General features: G+C 35.5%; 5 protein-coding genes across 6 annotated transcripts; 2 read left to right on the forward strand and 3 right to left on the reverse strand.

Annotated features, from left to right (window-relative positions):
- On the reverse strand, nt 1-8,632 carry LOC122399691 (quinone oxidoreductase). Of its 2 annotated transcripts, none has more exons than XM_043400570.1 (3): nt 8,495-8,632; nt 2,165-2,890; nt 1-1,382 (listed from the first exon to the last, which is right to left on the reverse strand). In XM_043400570.1, the coding sequence occupies exons 2-3, from the start codon at nt 2,878-2,880 to the stop codon at nt 965-967; spliced, it is 1,134 nt and encodes a 377-aa protein (XP_043256505.1). In that variant the 5' UTR covers nt 2,881-2,890; nt 8,495-8,632; the 3' UTR covers nt 1-964. The 2 variants fall into 2 exon arrangements, with proteins under 2 accessions (XP_043256505.1, XP_043256504.1); XM_043400569.1 differs by lacking the exon at nt 8,495-8,632 and adding an exon at nt 3,268-3,609.
- Nucleotides 8,633-9,547: 915 nt separating this feature from the next.
- LOC122399561 (reticulocyte-binding protein 2 homolog a) lies at nt 9,548-13,373 on the reverse strand. The gene is made up of 4 exons (XM_043400326.1): nt 13,220-13,373; nt 13,053-13,115; nt 12,337-12,499; nt 9,548-12,217 (listed from the first exon to the last, which is right to left on the reverse strand). The coding sequence occupies exons 1-4, from the start codon at nt 13,288-13,290 to the stop codon at nt 9,659-9,661; spliced, it is 2,856 nt and encodes a 951-aa protein (XP_043256261.1). The 5' UTR covers nt 13,291-13,373; the 3' UTR covers nt 9,548-9,658.
- Nucleotides 13,374-14,169: 796 nt separating this feature from the next.
- LOC122399574 lies at nt 14,170-16,034 on the reverse strand. Its single transcript, XM_043400343.1, has 5 exons — nt 15,980-16,034; nt 15,451-15,532; nt 14,623-14,758; nt 14,478-14,533; nt 14,170-14,337 (listed from the first exon to the last, which is right to left on the reverse strand). Exons 2-5 carry the CDS (start codon nt 15,523-15,525, stop codon nt 14,206-14,208), a joined length of 399 nt encoding a protein of 132 aa, XP_043256278.1. The 5' UTR covers nt 15,526-15,532; nt 15,980-16,034; the 3' UTR covers nt 14,170-14,205.
- A 1,194-nt stretch (nt 16,035-17,228) lies between these two features.
- Nucleotides 17,229-22,472, forward strand: LOC122399648 (eukaryotic initiation factor 4A-I). Its single transcript, XM_043400486.1, has 7 exons — nt 17,229-17,382; nt 18,452-18,569; nt 18,851-18,998; nt 19,588-19,697; nt 19,895-20,170; nt 20,300-20,751; nt 21,349-22,472. Exons 1-7 carry the CDS (start codon nt 17,360-17,362, stop codon nt 21,491-21,493), a joined length of 1,272 nt encoding a protein of 423 aa, XP_043256421.1. The 5' UTR covers nt 17,229-17,359; the 3' UTR covers nt 21,494-22,472.
- An 813-nt stretch (nt 22,473-23,285) lies between these two features.
- LOC122399608 (RNA-binding motif protein, X-linked 2-like) lies at nt 23,286-24,138 on the forward strand. The gene is made up of 4 exons (XM_043400403.1): nt 23,286-23,410; nt 23,502-23,654; nt 23,733-23,862; nt 23,951-24,138. Exons 1-4 carry the CDS (start codon nt 23,397-23,399, stop codon nt 24,071-24,073), a joined length of 420 nt encoding a protein of 139 aa, XP_043256338.1. The 5' UTR covers nt 23,286-23,396; the 3' UTR covers nt 24,074-24,138.
- Nucleotides 24,139-24,380: the final 242 nt, after the last annotated feature.

Below are 24,380 nucleotides of genomic sequence, written 5' to 3' on the forward strand. Positions count from 1 at the left end.
TCCTGGTGTATTGAACTTATAATATGTATTTCTTCGCATTACCACGTAAACATTATGATCTACCCGAGAGGCTTAACTTATTAGTGAATCGTTAATCAATCGCTCTTATTCAACGATGTACTTTGACGAATTTCGCAAAAAAGTAAATTCATTGCTTTGCCCTGTGATCGTAAAGAATCGATATCCGACCAAGAAACTAGAGTTTTTTTATGTGTCGTTCTTGTAGAAAAGAAAGCCCTTGCTTTCGTTAAAAAATTTCGTTCTCTCGCGGGTCAAAATCTTTCGACGTCGAGAAATGGAATATTATCATTATTCGGTTCTATTAGTGGCTCTTAGGTGAAAGCAATACATACCGTGACAATAGCGAAAGAATCGTGGAAAAGTTAATCTCGTGCGTGACCGCGACGCTATATCGAATTTAACAAGAACTTTCTCCACGATATTCCCGAGATTTATGTGACATCATCGTTTCTTTAATACTTCACTATCCTACGGTAATAAATACATCACAAAAACGCACGAGCCATGTCGTTCCAACCGTGATTCTCATTTGTTCCCGTGAACGTTAACTTTTGAAAACGGAAAATGCAGTAAGTGCTCTAATCGATAACGTACAGAAACAGCACATTCTACAACCGTTTCGGAAAAAATTGTTATTGTACATAGATATATATCATCGATAGATTGGTCGTCGTTTCGATTCGTTTCCTTTCGACGATCAACCATGTCGCTTCGGACATCGTTAACGCTCCTATCGAACGATCGTCGTAAGACAAACTCTTTGTCTTATTTGTAAAATCTCAAACTTCTGTCTCGACTATCTTGAATATTCGACCATATTGGTCGCAGCATCTATCGACCGAAAATAATTCGGCCCATTAATTTTTCAATCATCCCCCGATCATATTCGAGCTTTCGTCGTGCCGAACCGCGCGGCACCCAATCGTTCGCTTAAGGAATCCCCTTAATCCGCTGGGTAGAAACGTAAGATCGCGCGTCCTTGAATCTCGGAGTGGCACAGCTTCTGCACGACATCGAGAACTTCTTCGGCGGGATAGACTGTGTGCGGTGGCGGTTCGATTTCACCGGAAGCCACCAGCTGAACCAGTTCGTGGAGCTGTTCCAGGGTTCCAGGCTCGACCGATTTGATGCTTTGCTGCCATTCCTCCGCGCGTCTACTGAACTTTGGCAGTAGCCGATCGGCAACTTCCTTGATGATGAAAACAACACCACCTTTGCTCAGGCATTGCATACTACGATGAAGACTGCGGGAAGTTATGCCAAAGTCTATCACCACGTCTACCTGACCGCAACAGGCATCTACGGTACGTTCGATCAATTGCTTCTCGTACAGGTCCTCGCTCCACTGGACTACATTCACGCTGTATTGAGAATGGAGACTGTTGGTGAATAAATCGAATGGACTACTAGGTGGACACAAACGAATTAAAGATTCAACGATCTATCTAGGTACAGAAATCTACTCGAATTTGCAATGGAGAATACGTGTTTCTACAAAGCACCAAACCAAAGCACCAAACCAAAGCACATTCAAATAATTTACAACAGAGAGGAAAAGAATCAAATTGCCCTATTCGATTGGTCGACAGATTCTTCCTCTTTATGCTACGGTTTGAAAATGACTACCGCCTACGTATGAATTTTACGACTTCAGCTGGTACTACGGTGTAATCACAATACGAACATAAAAGTGCGTTGATAATGAAAAATATAACGTATACAAACCGTATTATTTTTTATCAGGTTAAATGATGTTTACGTTCGTGGCATATCGCATATATAAAAGTACACGGAAAAAGACTCGCGATACGCGTTTACATAATACTTATCACGGTAAAGATGTGTCAAGTACAAAAAATTATCGCGATGAGTTCATTGTTGATACGTCGATACTATCAATTTGCTGAATCAATAAAGGCAAATTGGTTCTGATAACAGAAATTGGGCAGGTCTAGTTATATGTATACAATTTAACGAGCGTCATGCATCTAATAATAATTAACCCTTGATGTTTAAAGAAACGCAACGTAACTCCAAAAAATGATCAACATTACGTTATTTTTTAAAAATCTAAATCTACTTGAAACGCCCTAAACCTACACAACACCGACATTGCAATCGTCAAGTGACTAAAATAACTCACCGTTGAAACTCTTGGGCCATGATCAATCCGTCGTCCTTCAACGAGGCGATAGTAATAGTGACTCGGTCCTTCATGTTGCTGAAGTAATACGCCGCGATCCTGAGGGCCCAGAGAGCGAGACCCCCGGTGCCGACGATTAGAATCTTGCAAACGTTGCCCTCGCCTCGTTGCTTGAGCAACATTTGGACGTGTTCGTGGGCGGCGAAGACGGTGTTCATGGCCAACAAGGCACCAGCAGGCAACATCGCCGCGATGCTAAGGCTTATGTTGTCGGGTATCTTTATAAGGTATTTCAGATCGTGAACCACCAGATACTCGACGTATCCGTTCGGTATGCCCTCGTACGGGTAAAGGATCACCCGATCTCCGACCGCGTAGCCACAATCTTCGGGCACGTTTGCGCCGAGAGACTCGATTATGCCTGCGACCTCGTAACCGGGGAACAGTGCTGCGTCTCGGACTCCGTGATGCGGCAAAGACACCGGAAAATCGCCCTCCAGCGAGGCTTCCGTGGCCAAACTGCTGCCGCTGGAGACAGACGTTAAGCTGGACAGGCTGGGCGAACGACGAGGATGATAACAGGCACCGGCGCACATCACCCGAACTCGAGCACCGTGTGCTGGAACATCCGGGACAGGGACGTCGAAACTGAATACCCAGTTACGGCCCGTTACGCTCGGGCTCTCGATGGACACCTGTCTGCACAGCTTGTTCATTTTCTGCTTCCTGAAACAGGCGAAAGACGACCCGTTCTTTCGTAACAACTGTGCGAGTGTTCTCTTTTTCGCCCGTAATTCACGGTAAATGGACAAAATGGGAAATCATTTAGAAAATAGGGGCAATTGTGCTTGCGGATATTAACGATGAGTGTAGCGCATGTTCCAGTGTCGATTACTAAAATACTTGTAAGGTCGAGTTATACTAGATTGAAGCTTCGAGGGGACATAACGACATAACAAGCCGGAGCCAACCATTAACTCATATTCGTGACGGCTTGGTATTCATACATCGATTAACCGATGCCTAGTTTTCATAGGCATTGTTCCTAGCTTGGATATACTACGCGACACAAGATGGTTCAGGCAGGACAAAACATTGCGTACCTTTTGCAAGGCGCACAGGGCTTGTGCGAGGTGATCGACGTCACTGTTTCTAATTCCACTGGCATTCTGTATTGTTCAGTAGTCGTTGATTGAGCACGATACTCAACGAAAGACTACAGTTATTCTTCTGTCAATCAACTATTTCCTCCCGTGTGTCGTAAACTTCACGAACCCAAGACTTTCTCCGCGCAATGAAATCTCGACTAACACGTTGCTCGATGCTTGCACGACTCTAAGACTTTTCAATCGTGACGCAAGCTCGATCAAATCGTAGATCTAGTTTATAAAGGAAGGTAACGAATGTATGCTCGTAACAACCACAAAGCTTCTCGACGATCGCGTGAGACGCACTGGCTGAACGCGTCAGATGCTCGTTCACTTTTATAGCGTCACAAGCTTTCCCGATGAGGCTGCGTTAGTCATGGCAGCAGGAAAGGGGCAATGATAGTGGGGTGGAAGAAACAGACCATGAGCAGGTACGAGCATTCACGAACCACGTGCAACCTCTGTTTTTCTCCTATAGCGACACTCGCGCATTCGCCCACCGCGTCGTGATATGCGCATGAATAAGGCACAGATAGACCGTATATTTTTTACTTTTCGGCGCCGACCCGGAGATTTACCGCTTGGTAGGGATATTCTTAAAAATTGTACAAACAAAAAATATTTCTTTTTTCTCTCGACAGTGATCGAAACAGCGTTCAAATCAACGCGAGAAGCGTGTTTGGCACAAGAACTTTTGTTTTATCAACAAAATCCGTACTGAATGTAAATAACATTACCAAATATTTTTTGTTGAATTTACTTTTCTGCTTCGTATACATTGTTACTGGAGATGATTTTTGTGTCATGGGACATTGTGTTAGTAATCTCTAACAATCCGTAACCGTTTGACAAGAAGGTTAATTAAGGGGTTAATGAAAAGGCATAACGCATTAAGAAGCATAGCGCAACGCATTGCAATTGTAAACTACGAGATCAATCTATTGTTTATCGTTAAACAAACTGCGACGCACTCGTCCGATGGCAATATCAAACAATAACAAACGTCGACGCCTACAAGTACTCGGTTACCTAACTAATTCTATTTGTTTAGCATTCATCTATCGTGTTCTGCTACTGCGTAAACATCGGTTGACTTGCATCGTCGTTATCTATATCAATAAACAAAGCTCCATTTTCTTCGGACGTACTTACACGTCACGCGATTCAAATGGGCGAGAAAGTGCGGACTTCATTAGCAATCTACTCGATCGATGCATCGTCGTACAAGAACGGGACGAATTATTTTATTAATTTATCGCGAACAAAAAGCCTGCAAACTCATTGATTTTTACCATACAAAAATACAGTAGAGCAATTAATGGCGTTATGATCCCGTCCTTGGTTCCAACGAAGAGCACAACGCGTTACGCGACTTGTGCCGCGCACAGAAACGTTTGTTATTCGCGGGAGAGAAAAACACACCGTTATTTTATCCTCGTTCGACATTTCAATCATTTCGACATTTCGATCGTTTATTGATCTTGCTCGGAACAAAGTACAATTTTTTCATCGTCTCCTTTTCAAAGTGCATTTCGTGTACAGAGATGCAGAGAAAAATTTAATTTCGAAACAAATGCGCTTTAATTTTCTTTCGTGATAACGATCACCTGCTCTAAAAATGTTATATCGGCATTTGAAAAAAAAAAATCCGATCGACGATACAGATAACGTGTTATTTTCATTCAGATAGTGGAACTTGCCATAAGCAATGTGCGTCGAGGGAAAATAGTTTGTAATGGTCATAAGAAATAACGTAAAGTATTAAAGTATAAAGAAACTGGAAAAATTCAACGATGCCTATGATAAAATTGTCCTGATTTAGAACAAATTGAAAATAGTGCTGCGTGATAAAAATGTATAGCCTATAATGCGTATTATAAGCGAATGAATAAGCACAGCTCGATGTAATCGCAACAGATTTACAAAGAACAAAGAGTTTCCCGTGACGCATTCGACGCTACTCGAAACAAAGCGATTTCTTACACGGTTTATCAAATTACAAAGCACCTAGGCTTCTGCTGCACCAATGCTGTAAAAATAGCTTTAATCCACAATTATCGATGTACGTTAAAAATATCGGAACAGCACTCGCCTTATGCACACACGTTGTTTACCACACTATCACAAACAGATTTACTTCCTTATTTTATATTCTATTTTAGTTCTGCTACGTCTATCATTAGAAACATGTTTACAATGTTTTATTTAGCAACTTAAGAAATGTCGTTTATTTTCAAAAGTAAATTGATATTTTTCTGTGATCCCATAAGTGAAAAATTCAAGTACAAATTTACGCATGTGCATGAAATCTTCGATGAAATTTAATTGGGACGCCTAATTAGATTCTGATCGGTGAACTGTTACATTTCCGATCAGATTCCAATTAAAACGGAACCGATTACAATTGGAACCCAAAGATTCGTCCACGCAAGTAACGACTATGACTACTGTGTGATTCGATTCGCCTTTATATTTTCTATTTATTATACTTGTACTTTCCCCGTTCGGCGTGTGAATATTTTTACATAGATGTTGAACGACTCGCAGACGCCTTTTAAATTTACTCACTTTATTGTCATGTTATCGTGATACACAAGCATAAATCAATCGCGTGAAGGAAAATATATCGTATCGCTTTATTCTACGTTTCTACCGAATGATATGGACGTTTTTCTCCTGATATATAATCATATTTATTTTACTAAAAATGAAATAACACGCGTAAGAACAACAACCTGTAAAAAGTCCGAATTGGAAATGAACTCATACACATAATTTACCATATATCATATAAAATACTCGATTCAACGTTAAATTATAGGTGTAACAGAGAAAACTTTAAAATTTCAAAGAAATAAATAAATCTTATCCGACATTAATCATACAAACGTTTATGTATTTATAGACCATCTTGTACGATTAACATGAGTTAAGACTGTTTGTTTGAACGCTGAATTCTCGTTGCCAGTAAACGTTACGAGACTACTAGAATCTAGTCGCTAGATAATACATATGAATATACAGTAGGTTGTGTAATAAATCCGTTTGCGCATTATTTAACAAATTTTATATTATGCATATTTTGTACCGTTTTGGAAATAATTTTCTTTTTTAATTCTATGTTATACGTTATTGCAAAACTTGACAAATAACGAAAGTGTGTGATTTGAAGATAACTCTACAATATTGAACCGTATTTTCATAAACTCGATTTTATACGGACGAACAGTGGTTCCAAATTGTTATCATACATTTCACGTACAATGTATAAATCATGCATACATGAATTAGTATTATTTACAATCAAAATGATTGCTAAATCAAAATAACTTCTTTAGAAAAAGGGAAAACAGTGCTTTTACCGTGAAATTGATGACTGCATCGGTGTATAACAAAGAGGGGGGAAGTCGGTCGATGCCGTAGTACCGTGGCACGCTGGAATCACGTGCACATCAGTAGGCAACCGCGTGTTCGGCCGACCCGATCCACTCGACACGCTCTCGCGCCATTACAGAGTTCTATGCCCGCCGTGTTTTGGGCCATTTTTATCCCCTAACGGCTGGCGTCGTACGCGTTATAAAATTTCACCGACGATATCCGCATTCTGCACAACTAATTTTTTAAGCGTTTAGAATATCGCAACACGTTCCACGCCCAGAAAATGTCTGATTAGCTTATCGAGAATCATCGGAAAATGATAAACACATAAAAACAGCAACACCTAGACAGAATAACAGTAAAGAATATACCATACGATAATCATAGCGATAAAAATAACGAAATTAAAACATGTACAAACGTCATAGAATAAAACTTCGATCGATAATTCCAGCCAGCTGCCATTCAAGCTATAAATATGTATACATAACTCTAATGTTTGTTTAAAAGCGGTACACCGACGCAGGGTGATAATGAATCCCAACGTAGGCGTTAAAAGGAATTATGCGCATCTCGTGCAGTGTGTAGGCGATGCATCAGCAGCATCTAGGACATTAACTCTGTGGAAGCTGACAATGAGTCAGTCAAACTACACATTTGTTTTCGCGCGTGTCCCCGAGACACGAGACCGCTTCGTGGACACTTTCAGATCATTGTACGATTTGTTATCAAAGAAAGCTCAAACGTCAAGAAACACGTCGGATCATCCATTCTCCGGCGTGAAAATGAAATGCATCCTCGGTATCTTCCTTTCAAAAATAAACGAAGCGTGTTTTACTTTCAATTATTCAAGGCCTCCCGTGATGTACATCTTCTATTCGTCCCAAAGTGACGCAACATTGTCATTTGAAGGCTCCTTTCATCTTTCTCAACATTTTCGCGACAGAATCCTTGCAATAATTTTCAATATACATACAGACGGTCCCAGTATCTAATGAAGCAAACATGTTGATGAAGGTTTATGAACTTTTAGAAGAAAATAAAGCATATTATATCGTGGAATAAGAAAAATACTTCCGGTAATATTTTTATACTTACTAACAGTAAGATTATTCTATATTGTAAGAGATCGGCCAAAAGTTGTCCTTTATTTAAAAACACCGTCTTGTAACAATTCGCAACACGACATCTTCGTCTATACATATACATGTATCAACAGTTGCTAAATTTTAAACACAAACACAACGATAAGCGATAATTCACAAATGCTAACAAACTTTTAAATAGGCCGCCAAACTGATAAATCCGAGGATGTCAATTATGCACGACAGTTTCCGTATCCTTAGGAACGTTTAAATGAGAAAATTCATTTTAAAAAAATCGTTGTATCGACAAAAAACATCGCTGCATTGTTGCTATCCCTAATCTTATTGCATACGCTCCCAAATTGACAAATATAATTGAAAAATATTTGGAAGCAAGTTCGTCAAAGTGCCATGTCTACGAAACGTCAGCAGAAATTTTCAGATCGAGGTTACCGTTCGGAACGAACCGTAAAAAAAACTACCGAAACATTTTCCTGGAAAACGATTATTAACAGACATACTACTTTCTCACAAAATCGCAATTCTTATTTTTCACAAATCATTATTACGTAGAACCACTTGATCGCTACAAAACTGGAACGTTGTATACAATTACAATGTTTTAAATGTGCAACGTTTGTTTCGATCAATCTTTTTCGGACTTGAATGCGAAATTGTAAGCAAGTGGTATGAAGGATGAATCAAGGATGTCTCCTCACCTTATAAGTTAACTCTTCTGACAGCGTCGTTGATAATCTCTAATAACAAAACCGAGAACAGCAACGTTCACAAGATATAAAGGTGATCGATTCAAACTCGTACAAAAACTTGACCACGTAACCCGTATGATCGCACACACATACCCCTACGGAGTATTCTGATAGATTTACAGAGGGCACATTCGCGTCCAGCGAGGGCGCTGAAAGCGGAACTATCATTGCGCCGACTCCGAGAAGTCTGCAAATCCAACGTCGAACTGTAACGTATGGAAGGGATGTCATCGATCGTATGTCATACAAGGGGGTCCATAACCTGTAAATAACCACCCCTCTACCTCATTTAAAAATTTTTTAAAGTGTTACTTTTACGAATAGAGGACTTGAACAAAGTAATTTGTTACTTAGACATACATTATGTATTCCTAGCAAACGAACCGTTCACCGATCGGGGTGAATACTACGTCATTCGATTCGTTTAATTCGGTACATTATTACACAGTGAAGACGCAGCTTAAGGGGGTAGACACGTCACGTGACCTCGCCGATTCGGCAGGTCGGTATTACAGCAGCTATTCTCTGCACAGAAATGGTAATACCATCAGATACGCTTCTGCCTGAAGAAACTAGAGGGAGCTGCTTGCTATTGCCAGATACCATTAGTTATTGTATATGAAACAATGCTGATAGTGGGAATGTAAAAAGCGGATTGTACATTTTCAATTAGTTGAAATATGGTTATACTGCAAAATATAACGTTACGAGAATGTTGCAGCAAAATGAAATTTATTACATTAGACAGTTTTTTATTAGGAAAACACAAACAGAACGGGAAAGTTATGCATTTATCCTAACATAAATAAACGTCTGATACAGTGGCGGACAAAAGTATTCGTACAGCGAAGAAATAATAAAAAATCTTGTTATAACTCGTAAATGAATAATTTTATTCTACTAAATATTATGTAGTATTTATACTAATAGTTAAGAGAAATAAATATACATATAATTTTATTATATCAGATTAAAATTATATTCTAGACAAATCTACTCGCTCTCTCTCTCTCTCTCTCTCTCTAAATATATGTACATACATGTATGTATTATACGTTCAGAAATGAAATTTTCAATCAATTTCATTTAAAGCTACTCGACAGCTATTGCGTTCTAATTGAAATCAAAATCACTTTCCGTATTTGAAGCATTCCGTTCTATTATGCTATCTGTATCGGAATCTAATAAAGATTTAATTACGTCTTTCTTTTTCTTAAACTCATGTTCGGTAGATAACTTTTCGCTGCTACTTTCATTCTCATCTTGTTTTTCCAAAACCTTTTCTACTTCTTGATCCTTCGATTCCTCCTGTTGTTCTTTACTGTTTTCATTTTGTTCGCGTTCTGTATTATCTTGTTGCTCTTGCGAAAGATCTACCTGATTAGGATCGCGTTGTTGTTTACAAGTAGAGGAATATTGTTGATTCAAGTTTTCTTGATACTGAACGTCGGTATCGTGTTCATACTGATTTTCAGGATTGTTAGCCAACTCTATATTCGATTCCTGCACGTGGGTGACATTTTGATCGTAATTAAATTCCTTGTTTAAATCAGCAGACGGTGTTTCGGCGTTGTGGGTATCATTTTCTTCTTCGTTGTATTCTTTGATATAATCATTACTCTCTTTACTCGATGTTATAATTTCCTGGTCATCGTTTTCATTTACACAAGACGCTTGACTCGATTCACCATATTCTTCTTCCTGCTCATTATCGTGCTTTTTCTCTTCATCAAATTTATTCGGAAGAAACTCTGCACTTTGAAGCATATTATCGTTAGTAATACAATTCTCACCTTTACTCTCTAATTCTTCGTATTGCGAAGTAACAACTTCGTTTTCGTTCGGTAACGATTTTTCTATATCAAAACATACGTCATGCTGTTGCTGTGATTGATCTTCCATATCATTAGAATCCAAAATTTCCACGTCTTTGTTTTCTTCAACATTTTGCTCATCTGCTTCACTTTCCACAGCGTTTGCCTCATTGGAAAGTTTGATTTCCTCTATATTAGCATGGTTTAACTCAAATTCGTCAACAGTCGGCTGTTTTTCCACGGATTGCTGTTTAATTTCATCGATTAAATCTGTTAGTTTTACTTGTTTCTGGATATCATCGAAATTCCATGGCTCTAATTCATCGACAACGTCGAACGAATATTGCTGTAATTTCGATTGTTCTGCAAAATCAATGGCATCTCTTTCGTAGAGTTTGTCCTCTCGTTTATCTTCAAATGTAGTGTCATTACCATTCTCTTTCATGTCATTGTCGTTCGATGAAACAATAATAGCAACATGCTCGTCATCTTGTTGCACTTTAGATAATTGTTCGTATTCGTTTAATGTATCATCGGTATTCTGTTTTTCACATTTCAATTCGTTCGTATCGTCTTTTACTTGCGTCATTTCCTTCGAAATTTCCTTCGGTGCGTTAATTTGCGTGCTTTTAATCAGATCGAAAACTCTATTTTTATTTTCACCATTTTTCGCGCCGTTTGAATTCACCGGTCTAAATGTAACGTTTTCTTTTGGTTTATTTTCCGGTAAAAATTCTACTTCGTCGTCCAACAAAGTCGCATTAAAAGTATCTTCACTTTTATTCCGATCCTCGTTGTCTCCTATCAAGCTTTCTACCTCAAGATCGCGATAAAGTTTTCGAACTCTGTCAATGTATCTGTCCAGCTCGTTTGTTACGCCATTATTTTCTTCTGGAAGAACTTTCCGAGCAAAGTTTTCGTGTCGTTTCATCATATAATTGTCGTGCGTGTCCCTTAACGAACGCGTACGAGCCTCCGGGACTGGATTTTCACAATATTCAGATATTCTTAAAGAATGGTCCAAGTAACTTGATGGAGATCGTTTAGGAAAATTTAATTGAGTATTCGACATAATCATCGGGGTAGTTTCAAACCCTATCATTTCGTCATCGTTCTTTGTCGGCGTATATGAATTATTTAACAATATTTTATTATTTTTCTGTGGAAAATATTCCATCATCGACGATGGATTAATACAATTCTGTGAAGTTGACGATGTAGTTCGATTTTCAACTACGCTCGTCCCTTTATACTGAAATACACAGTCGTTAGAACGTTCAGGTATTACGAGACGTGGCCTAGTTTGAATCGTTCCCATCCGCTGCGGCGACGATTTATTGAAATCCTCGATGGTCCTTTGGTTTAACAAATTCATTTCCGAATACGAGGATGCATTTGGAATACGTGGACTAGAATGTACTTGAAAATTATGGGAAACAAGATTCATGTTGTCGTTACAATATTCTTGATCCTCTCGATCATTTTGCGACGACAAATCCGGAAATGATGATCGTTGAACGCTTAAATTCGTTCGCAAAGAACTCCGACTGTCGCTTCTTCGTTCGTTCGACGCTCTTAATTGTATATTCTGTTGGGAATTATTAGAATACATATTTTGCATCGATTTAGTGAATTTTGACACGGAAGGGAATACGCATCGATTCGTTTCAACATTTTTCTGAAACATTTGTGGCGACGAAATGCGTTTGACTTCGTTAGGTAAATGAATCTGTTCCCCGATGTTATTTCTTTTCAAATGTCTGCATTCAATTGGATCGGTCGTACTACCGTTACCGATAATACGTCTTGGTGGGTTGTGAACTGCATAAATTTCACGAAAATAAGCTTCGTATTGTTTCTGAAAAATAATGAAATATCATTATATTCTGAAATTGGTAACAAAACAAGAAGAAAAACTAAAAAAGAAATATAGAATAAATTCTTTTTATTTTATTGGATAAAAACATTGTAATTCACCCTAAGAACATTGAGTCTGTTTGTTTTTGAGGTCATCGATGCAAGGCTATTGTCTACTCTATCCAGTGCTTCGAGAAGTTTGTAATTCCTTTCATCCCTTGTACGTTGTGCTCCTAAAGATTCTATGTACTTGTAACGCAATTTATTTATACACGCATCGTGCCTGAAACATTAATTATTTTATGAAATGGAAGCAGAGCTCGTGGATACCTTTCCAACATTTCCGTACAGCGTCAAACAAATTTCTAAAAAATGAAAAGCAAATTAAAAAAAGAAATTGACGGGGCGCGAATGCAGAAATTTTTCAGAAATAAAAGGCATTCGAAACATGAACATTTCCGTAGGAAATTGAAACGGCGTCTATGCAGTCCCTCTTTGTGCTTACGATCGATACTTGCTCGGGAATATTATGTATGTGTACTTAAAATCGTCAACACAAAGGATGTGGAATTCGTGTCCGAAAGAAATTGTGACATCTGGCTTATATTTGCATTATTGATTGTGACATTTCCTAAAACTAGGTCGCTACCAAATCAATATATAATTACTAAAATACTTTCGAAACATTGGAATGATACTAGCTCTCACATTGTTAATTGTTCGCTACAGTTTCGTGAAACATTATCAGTAAAATTTGTTATTTTAAACGAAAAGAAACCGTCCCGGTAATTATAGTATACGATAGGGTCAGGAGTAATTTAATTTTGAAAACTCACCTATTACGAGATTCTTGCACAAGTACTTTGAATCTCTCGTCTAATCTTATCCTTCTTTCCTCGCTATAATGGTTGCAATCGTGCATTATATATGTTTTTATTTAAAGAAAAATTTTGTTTTTCGTATACTATACGCTACTTTGTTAACAAATATACGGCAAACTCACCTTTTCCGTAATTTTTCTTGCAATTCCAACATTTTTTTGTGATAATTATAACCGTTATAAAATGACGTCATAATGTGAACTTGAACTTTTAACGAAACAAAAAGGAAGTCGATGTAATCAATTGTAATCTAATCTGATAATTGATATATCGACGTTCGATATTTTACACTTCAACAAAAACTAGTGTTTAAACAATGTTTAAAAACATGGATATAGGAAAATGCAAAAAACAATGAATTTTCCATAAATATCGCGCAATGTTTTGTAAACAAATATTGTTTCCAAGAATTGTACATACTTCTGATACTTTGAAAAACTATTTGAATTAATACCGTTACTAAATATGTGTAATAATATTCGAGAAAATTTAGTTTGCGAAAGCACGTAATAATAGTAATTCTTTGTCAACACAACGAGCAACTGTACTATTTGACGTCAACCGACGTACAGTACAGCTGGGGTTGTTTCATCAAGAAAACACGCAGATGTTATCCCTACTCCTGGACTAATATCACGCAATAGTAATAAAATAGATATACAAAGGATAATACTTCAATTTCAGTTACAAAGAAGCGAAAACGTTGTCTTCCTTAAACTGGTCAACAATTAACATTTTTATTCTATTTAACTAATATAATCTATAATTTGAATATTACACAATCTTTAAAAATAATCCTCCATTTCATTAAAAATATAGTGTATTATTTGAACTTGAAATATATTTTATCCTTTTTTTTTTTCCAAGCATATTTACTTTTTACGAAATGTGTTGATTGCACTTTGAATATTAGTTATAAAACTCATTCAAACTTACTCCACTCGGTGACAGTCAATTTAAATAACATTCTTCATTAAATAATATAAAATAAAATGTATGACCCAGGGAACATGTTAATTATTAGAAGGTATAAAGAATAAGTCATTATATTTATATTTAACTATTATTTTATTTTCATGATCACGAAACGTGATATATACATTTATACTTATGAATTAGAATTAGCATTTGGTCCACGTCGACGGCCAAAAGTTTGAACAACATTCACGAATCTTCGATTATACTGAATTCGTCGTTTGGCTCGACCAGTTTTCTTTTTGCTTTTCTCCTGCTTTTCTACCTATACAACGAACAAACGTAATTAAAATACAGTTAACAGAAAAATGAGGACAAACATTGATACAACAATAACACAGAAATGATAGAACTGTTAAAATTTGCAAATAAATTAGGTCCTTTTGTGTGCAACAAATTAATCACCTTTGGAGTTTGTGCTTTTACTTTCCCAGCACGAGCTAAAGATCCGTGCACTTTACCTGAAATATTTAAATAATTACATTACTTCTGTTTCACTCTATTATTGATACTTCTTTTAAATTATCTATTTACATATAGGAAGTCTTACCTCCAGGAAGAGAAACTGTTAATTCTAGAGAATTTGAGGCAAGTTCTCCAACTAATGTTTCATTTCCTAACAAAATGCCAGAACAATATAAATTGAATTCTGTGTTGGCAGCACCCTCCAACTGCACTATTTTTCTCTAAAAAAATGGAAAATTGATTTTATCTTGTATTTAATAAATTTTAAATACAGATATTAAATGACAATTTATTTAATATGTTCCAGAAAGTTCATAATTAATTCATATTAAAATTCATAAGTCTTTTACATAATGCAGTTGTACTTTAGTAGTTACAATCAGATCTATTAGCAAATAAAGTCTGTATGAACATGTTGAAAAGAAAGAGATAAATACAAGAATGTGAATATTTAATTAGAAAACAATTTTCATAATTACTTTATTGTTTTCTGCATTACTTTTTCAAAAAATAAATGTTAACGAGTGTTGCGAATGACGATCAATGGAAATATTTCTGATCACCAGCTCATAAATTCGTTCTTTAATATTGCGTCGTTGCTCCTCCCAGAGACAGAGGGTGCTGACTCTAAGTTATCATTATGACGCAGTTTATTAAATAAATTACAAAACATTACAAGCTACTAATAATATTAAGAATATGTAACTAAAAATTCTAACTATAAAAACTGGAAAAATCCTTATTTAATGTTATTATTTTCTCACCATCGAAATTATTTGTTAATCCGATGTTAACACGTTCGCGACAGGCCAAAATTTCTACCATATACAATGGATCCAAATCACAAAAATTAAAATACTTATTGTTATAGACGTAATTAAGATAAAATAATGTAATTACATTCTTATCATACCTTTATCTCCCCAATAGTTGCATCTTCGTTTGATTCGACGATAGTCGTACGATCCCCTCTAATGTGTAACTGCATGTTTGTTCTAAGTATCAAATAAATCCATTAAAAATGTTTTAACAAATATTTGAATATTTATAACGGTTTTACTTAAACGTTAGAACTATTCGTTTAAAATTTTCTAGTAAAATAAATTTTAGATTAGAATTTTAGAGAATTGAATTTTGTTATCTATAAAAACAAAATATAAAATGCAGTAGAATTATATCGAAGAAAATAATTATTTAAAAACAAGTCAAATAATACAATACGTAAAGAAAACGTAAAATATTAAGGAAGGAATTTATTGAATGAAAGATGGACAATTAATATTGACACGTGTTATTATACCACTTTTGAAGGCATTTCAAATCACCTTTTCTTTTATTTTAATCGTACAGGACATTGTTTTAAAAGTATTTTATATCAAATAATCAATTATACAGCAATACTTATTAGATTTAAAGTTAGAAACGAAAACAGATGTACATACCAGTAAAGCAACAATGACTAAAAGGATCTTCCACAATCTTCAACCATAGAATACCTAAATCATCTAAACTAGATGGGCGAGATTCTTTTATTGTTCATGGTCCCTAAAGTAGGTGGCACTACAAATTGTTGTGTGGGTTTCCAATAAAGCAAAGTTTACGACAGAAATCAATAGATTTAAGTAAATTAGAATTCAAAAATAAAAACTTGGATGGAATGAAAATTAGATAGATCTTTACTTAACGGACTCTGGTTAAAAAATACAACGACATACTGATTTTCAGTTTCACGTTACTAATGTAACTAAGACAATTTTGTTTTACATCGATCGCATAATTTCATAGATTTAGATATTATTGATTTTATAATAAAACAATATAGTAGCTACACGAAGTGCTTTCAAATTCTCGTTTTTCTTCAGAATTAAACATGGAATGATTGCACAATTTATAGTAAACAGATTCTAGGAATAAAATGTTACTAAAAAATCACACCTTGTAATTTGATACCGCTAGTAACATTTATCTAGTTACTTTGATAGTTTAGGGTGTATTTGCATTTAAACTAACGATTTTGACGACACATGTAAAGAAGATTTATGCTCGCTCACTAATCAAACGAGATCACGAAAAATGATAAATCACTGAAAAATCACCGTGATTAGGAACAAACGTGATCGAATCATTCGCGATTTGTAAGTAATAGTTCTAGCCATCGCTAGTATTCATAGCAATTTTTACAAGAATCAACTATAGAAGAGGTTAGATTCAAATAAGGAAATTCATAGAAACAACATCAATTATTTCGATGGTATTGTTTTCCAAACATCATCATTTTTTGTACTTAGTTATTTATTACGAGGGCCTTGAATACTTTAAGTATATTTTAAATATTTCGAAATATTTCGTATATATTTTTAATATTGCAAACTATTTCCAATATATTTCGAAGAAAGAAACAAGTATCTGAAGTATCAATAATAATCTCTATTGTCCAGATTCCCCCAGATTAATAAAAAAATAATTACAAAATAGAAAGAAAATGCCCGCGGTTTGGTGTGTTTGCATTTGCCTCACCCCACCAAAAAGAACTCGCAAAGGATTATGGATAATTGACGCACTTCCCTTGTGCGCACACCCATATTTAAAGAGAAATTTTTATGAAAATCAACAAATTACTAAAAACCTTCGTCCGTAGTCACTAAATCTCGTTCCTCGTAGTCCTTTGGTACTCTTTTCGTCCCGTCTAGCGTGTTCAATTAATTGTAAAGGTTACCGAATTTTCGAAAACCGTTTGCAGCGCCATTGCGCGGCGCTCGCAAGAATATTCCTTGTGACGCAATAGGAACTCGTCCTTTCCGTTGACCTACCGTGAGTGGAACATGTCGCATACGTCTGAACGAAAGTAAGTTCAATTTTTTACACCCGTAAAACGACAAATACGTTCGATTTCCTCTAATTTACAAATTCCTCATTTCCATTCCGTATTCGCGAATATTGGACACGCGTGGTCGAGTATAAACAGTGTACATTGAATCGTTAAAAGACAAGCACGATCGTGAGCGAATGCACGGACGTGAGACTGACAACATGGCGTGCGTTCGTTTTTGTCACATTGTTCCTAAAATTCGAAACCCGAGGCCCATGGTGCCACCAATTTTATCGAACGGTCCGTTCATTCTAACCATAAACATTCTGGAATTATTTATCCGTCAATCGTAGAGGTTCAATGTTTCGCAATCTTAATCCGAAAAACAACCATGCACTTGACCGTGTTCTGAACACGTTTTTATTTTACGGGGCGAAATTACGTAATGGAAAGTGGATTTTTACGAAAATTTCGATTCTAAAATGAAATTGGTGATTGGAAGTATATTCTCTAAGATTGAATGTCGAGTGGTCAGGCATGCTTTCACGTGAGTCACTGTCAACGCATGCTTCGAATCATCGATAAATTCGTCATCCTATTTATCAACTAATAAACTCCTATTTCTATAATTACTAATTATTCAAATTAAAATGTCATATTAAATTTTTAATTTTTATGTTCAAATTCAAAGTAAAAATTGTTATGATTTTGGTTCCTTGGAATCATTGATAAATTTTTCATAGTATTTATCAACTAATAAACTTTTACTCCTACAATTGTTAATTATTTAAATCAAAATATCTTAAATTCCAACTATTGAGGTCTTTCGAACCAAACATTAAAATTCACACAATTTAGCTTCATACACATAAATAAGCAAAACTGAATAAAAACCTATTTTTCTAATAAAAGTGATCTAAATAAGTAATACAAATCCAAATAGAAATTTTTAATTAATTAACTATTGTATAAATAAGTCATGTAAATCCTAATAGTAGTTCTTAAGTAATCATAACAGATCTAAATAGAAGTTTTTCTAGCAAACTTTATTCGTACAGTTCTGTTTTTCTTCTTGAAAATTTTGTCATTTTTTTTCGTATTACAGAAACGATGATCAATGGCAAGAAGATTCAAAAAATGACCCTAGTGAAAGTGAACAAGTACCATACGATGGCCCCTCTGGAATGGATCCCAATGGGATCATTGTCACCAACTGGGATCATGTAAGTCTATTTTTTTAATAAATTGGAATAGAGTCAATATACAGGATGTTACTGGATAATAATATGTTATTATTATTTGGTATTAAGAACTGCTGTATCAAAATTTACATGAAATGTAAATAACAATAAAAGTAGCTTCCTTTTCTTCAACTTATTTTCACTCTCTGTCTGATAGTACCAACCGTCTGGTAACACCTTGTATAGATATTGAACAAATAAAAATACAGACTCCATATTTCAAAACTTTTCATTTCTATGGAATTTTTGTTAATCAAAACTAGGTCGTCGATAATTTCGACGAAATGAGCCTGAAAGAAGAGTTGCTGCGTGGTATTTATGCATATGGTTTCGAGAAACCTTCTGCAATCCAGCAACGAGCTATTATTCCGTGCATAAGGGGACACGATGTGATTGCGCAGGCACAATCAGGTAGAAAAGTTGACATTTATTTAATAAGAGACATGCAATTTGAACAGACAAGACCTCTGGTCATTAGAATTATAAAATTAATAATTTAATTCTACCGGTTATTATTCAAATAGTAATTTAAAAATAATCATTTCAAACAATGTTAATTGTTATTTCATAAATAATATATTTCAACTATTCTTAGGTTCTTCGTTTGATCAACTAATAACAAATTGAAATACTGCTTATTTGACGAAATAATATTCGTTTCTTACATGATACATTTTATAAAAATAAAGAACATAATAACTATGCATTACATATTATCTATCAGTGGTATTGACTGACTTACAATATTATTTATTGTAGGAAAGATTTGTTATAGCTTTTAACAGAACTCTATTAGGAAACAAATTATTTTCTGAAATTGCAAATAAATCATTGCATTGAAGTTTATTTACATGAAATAATGATGTTGTTACAAATAGATTATTTTTCAAGTAGCTCTGAAAATTAATTTTAAAGTAATGTATTTCGAAAACGCCCAGGTCTGTGTCTATTGTACTTATGGGAAATTTTGGAAAATTAATTTCGAGTGGATGTTTGATAGGAACTGGAAAGACTGCTACATTTTCCATCTCCATTCTACAACAAATTAACACCTCCATCAAGGAATGTCAGGCCTTGATCCTAGCACCGACTCGTGAGCTTGCTCAACAAGTAAGTATAAATCACATACTGTACAGTTATGAAAGTATTCGAACGCTTAAAGTTACAATTTTTAATACATCAAACGTGTGTAACAGCCGTTAAATTGATACTATTGAAAGGAGGGAGAGAAATGAATAAACGTTTGAATACTTTAATAAGTATGTATAAAAGAAATGAAATTTAATCGAAGCTTTCTCGATTTCTAGATTCAAAAGGTTGTTATTGCTTTGGGAGATTTTATGCACACGGAATGCCATGCATGTATTGGCGGTACCAACGTGCGCGAAGACATGCGGAAATTGGATCAAGGTGTTCACATAGTGGTTGGTACACCTGGTAGAGTCTACGATATGATCAGCCGGCGAGCATTGCGCGCCAATAGTATCAAACTGTTTGTTCTGGACGAAGCTGACGAAATGCTCTCTCGTGGTTTCAAAGATCAAATTTACGATGTATTCAAGTTATTACCACATGAAGTACAGGTAATTAAACTTTTTTTAATTACTTTATGTTATATCATTTGATATAATGAAATTCTCAAAATTGTTTCTCAGCCCGAAATTTGAGCTCATTACTCATTAATATAATTGGATAAATGTTTCTCGTTTCAGGTCATATTGTTGTCCGCTACAATGCCGCAAGATGTGTTGGATGTGTCGAAATGCTTCATGAGAAGTCCCATTCGTATTCTGGTTAAGAAAGAAGAGCTCACGTTGGAGGGTATCAAACAATTCTTTATTTACGTCGAACGCGAGGACTGGAAATTTGACACTCTTTGCGACCTTTACGATACGCTGAGTATCACGCAGGCGGTCATTTTCTGCAATACGCGACGCAAAGTCGATTGGCTAACGGATAGTATGCGATACCGTGATTTTACTGTATCCGCCATGCATGGAGATATGGAACAGAAAGAACGAGATTTGATCATGAGACAATTTCGAACCGGATCGTCGCGCGTCCTCATAACTACCGACCTTTTGGCCCGTGGTATCGACGTTCAACAGGTTTCTCTCGTCATCAACTACGATTTACCTTCCAATCGTGAAAATTACATTCACAGGTGAACCTACTCTCTCTTTACATTTCAATTTATATTAATTTTCCCCCATTTATAACCTTCTATTTGCAAAAAATTGAATATGAATATTTTACTAATGACAAATGGCTGACATCATAGCCTTTTGTTTTATACGTGGGGAAATCTTCATGGACACCGAAGCTCGAGCCCTCCTAAAGGGGCCCAAGGGTAGTGCTGGAGTCTTACCGGTTAAAATCCCACGATGGCTAGCCTCAGGCGCCTCAACGGAGGACTGGGAACTCTAGTGAGACATCATAGAGTCCCCCGCTTGAAAAAATTAACTTGTCAGCTCCAACAGCTTTTTAGCACATTCTTGTTTAAAAATTGTTTGATCAGGTCGTGATCTTCCTTTATTAGTATTCATTTTTCAAGAAAAACTCTAAATATAATACAGTGATATATAAATAGATTCAAATCTTCAGTAAAGATTCACAATTTTTCAACAATTACAGTCAAGAAACACTTACTAAACGTTCAAAGAATGTTATACTTAGACGTTTAGAAGTGAAAATAACTTGCCAAAAATGTTTAATAAACGTTATATTTACACGTTTAAGAACAACAAATATTACGTTTCAGAATCGGTCGAGGTGGTCGTTTCGGTCGCAAAGGAGTAGCGATCAATTTCGTAACGGAGGACGACAAACGGGCTCTGAAAGATATCGAAGTTTTCTACAACACTAGCATCGAAGAAATGCCATTGAACGTCGCGGATTTGATTTAAATCTGATCCCGATTACTGGCTAATAACAAAAATTTCATTATAATTACACACACACAACAACACAACAAAAAAAGATTTAAAAAATAATAAAAATAAAAGTAAGTGAAATTACTACAAAATCGGAGCTCTCAGCTGATCTCTCATGGTGTGCAAGTATATATAGAGTGGAGTCGGTGAACTATAATCGCTTATGTAAAACGCGATTATACCAAAATAATTCCAAACGTTTCTCTTCATCTACAGTTTTCATTTTATAACCGTAGAATTTACAAGGAATATATATAGTTAATCGCTAACTCTAGAAAAGAAAAGGAAAAGAAAATTAGTAATATTAATAATTATACGGATTACTTACTATACCGCTATTTCTACCACCGTGTTGCTCTTTACTATAGTTCTTTCTATACTCTTACACTTCTTTCTCTCTCGTTCTATATTTATTATCTCCCCCCTCCCTCCCTCCGCGGTAATAATATTTCTATTATTTAAAAAGCTATCGGTAAACCCTGTTATAACTATAAATACTGGAAAATTGTTGCAATTATTGGTACGGATTTAGTAGTTGATAATATTACAACAATTGTTGCTATTGTTAACGCAAAAGCAACGGAAAAGAAAAATAATAAGCTGTTTAATTCGTTTTGTCCTAAGTCGGGTGATTTTTATAATATTATTCTAGAATGGAAGCTAAGTGTCGAAATTTTATTATGAGTTTGGAGTCGTTTATATTTGATCATTTTATTTCACCTTGTTTGATACGAGCGTTTTCGAATTGGATGATTTATTCTGTATGCCGTGGACCCTGTTCGACGGTTCTGCCACCCCGGTTGCAACGCGTTTGCCTAGGAAAATGTTTAGTCGGATATTGGAAGGGGTACTTTAATCACAAGCGTTGCAGAAGGAGATGTACATTCGAACTTACACGATACGAATTTTTGTATATCCCAGAATCCCAAGTACATACCTCCGTTAAGAAATAAAGTGTTTGACCTTCTATTATGGTTTTCCTTATTACATTATTAATTAAAATGTTAATTAAGAAACGAATCGAAGAAACTTTACATTTAAATAACTTAAAAACTAAACATTTTGAGAAAACATGTTAAATTCTTATTAGTTTCTGCGGCGGCCTCTTGGACCTCCATAACGAAGAGGTACTTAGAGACCTCCCTCTTTAGCAATTCAAGGACCATAGCTCCTTTCGCGTTTTCAGCCAACTCTAGGCAGTCCTATCTGGGCGGGGAGGAAGGCGCAACCTTCCCCCCTTTTGTCCCGTGGGTTTCGTCGATATATCTCCTAACATGACGTATCTTTTGGCCATATTCCACGCATCCGTCTGATTTTTCAGGCGGTAGGGGAGGTGAACCCCTACGTGATGTGTCCCCAGGTGGCGGATAGGGGAAGCCGCTGGAATAGCATGCAAGGATGGGGTCATTCGGCCTGAGAGGGCTGGTATAGCTCATATCCTCACATAGTATTCCTCCGAAGGTCGGAGCGAAAGCTCCCGCGGACCAAATACCATTATGAAGGGGCTGGGGTGTGGGACGTTTTTTGCCGCGGGTTATACCTAATGGCGCGGGCAAACCTAGCAAGCCATCTCATGACTTGCAATCGTAACACTGTAACCCATCTCTAAAAAATATTCTCAGACATTTTCAATATTAGTTTTCAAGATGACACTGAAAAGGGACCTCTAAAAGTTCCCTTGTGTTCAGCAGATAATTAGGCTGTGATATATTTTAGTACATGGAATGATAACCAGATGTCGCACGTTGTTCATTTTCAAAGATGGCAGCCACCATATTAACTGCATTGGCCGATCGTTTATAGTTTTTATTAAATAAACAGAGTATCAAATTAAATATTATTACATATTATTATCATAGTAATTAAATGATAGGCCATGAATCCTTTAACGTAAGCATCGTTATTCTATCTTCAAAGTATGGACGTCAATTGTTTAGAGTGCAAGAAAGAGTTTTCGTTATATCGTGTACAATATTTTCAGAAATGTAAAAAACATACAAAAGCTTGGGGAACTAGAATTATATGGTAATAGGAAAACATCCTGGCACAATCAGTATAAAGACAGTGCTTGGATTTTTGTTGGTGGTTTACCATACGATTTAACAGAAGGTGACGTGATAACAATATTTTCTCAGTAAGTTTAGAATATATATTCAATCTAATATCTATTAAAACACATATGAATGTATTATAATATATAGAAATATTGTAGGTTTGGAGTAATAGTAAACATAAACTTAATTAGAGACAAAGATACAGGGAAACAAAAAGGGTATGGTTTTTTGTGTTACGAGGACCAAAGAAGTACTGTATTAGCTGTTGATAATTTTAATGGTATTAAGGTACAAATATTGTACATTAAACAATTTAATTACATTAAAAATTACAATCATAAAAGTAAACACAATACCTGTTTCGATTATACTTTAGGTATTAGGTAGAACGATACGAGTTGATCATGTAGCAAACTACAAAGCACCAAAAGATTCAAAAAATATTGATGAAGAGACTAAACGTTTGAGAAAAGAAGGTTGTGCTCCAAAAAATATATAAGTTGTATTTTAGTAGTTTTCATGTGAAATAAAGAATCATTGTGCCTAATATAAACAAAATTTATATAAAGTGCATATTGTTTTTACAAAATAAATTGACTATATTTTGAAACGAAGTACGTATTTTGTGATTTACACTAAAATTAGTGTTTTTAATTACTTTTATTCATTTTACATTCTATTTCTATGGTACTTTGTATATTTTTAAAGAAAATAAATAAAATATTAAGAACTTCATTTTTAAATATCGTTAATTAATATTTATTACTTTTATTTAAAAAACTGTAACTTCGACATCGACAAGGCTA

The sequence above is a fragment of the Colletes gigas genome, unplaced genomic scaffold, assembly GCF_013123115.1.
Source record: "Colletes gigas isolate AHSC1104 unplaced genomic scaffold, ASM1312311v1 Colletes_gigas_Sc00014, whole genome shotgun sequence".
Taxonomy (NCBI): domain Eukaryota; kingdom Metazoa; phylum Arthropoda; class Insecta; order Hymenoptera; family Colletidae; genus Colletes; species Colletes gigas.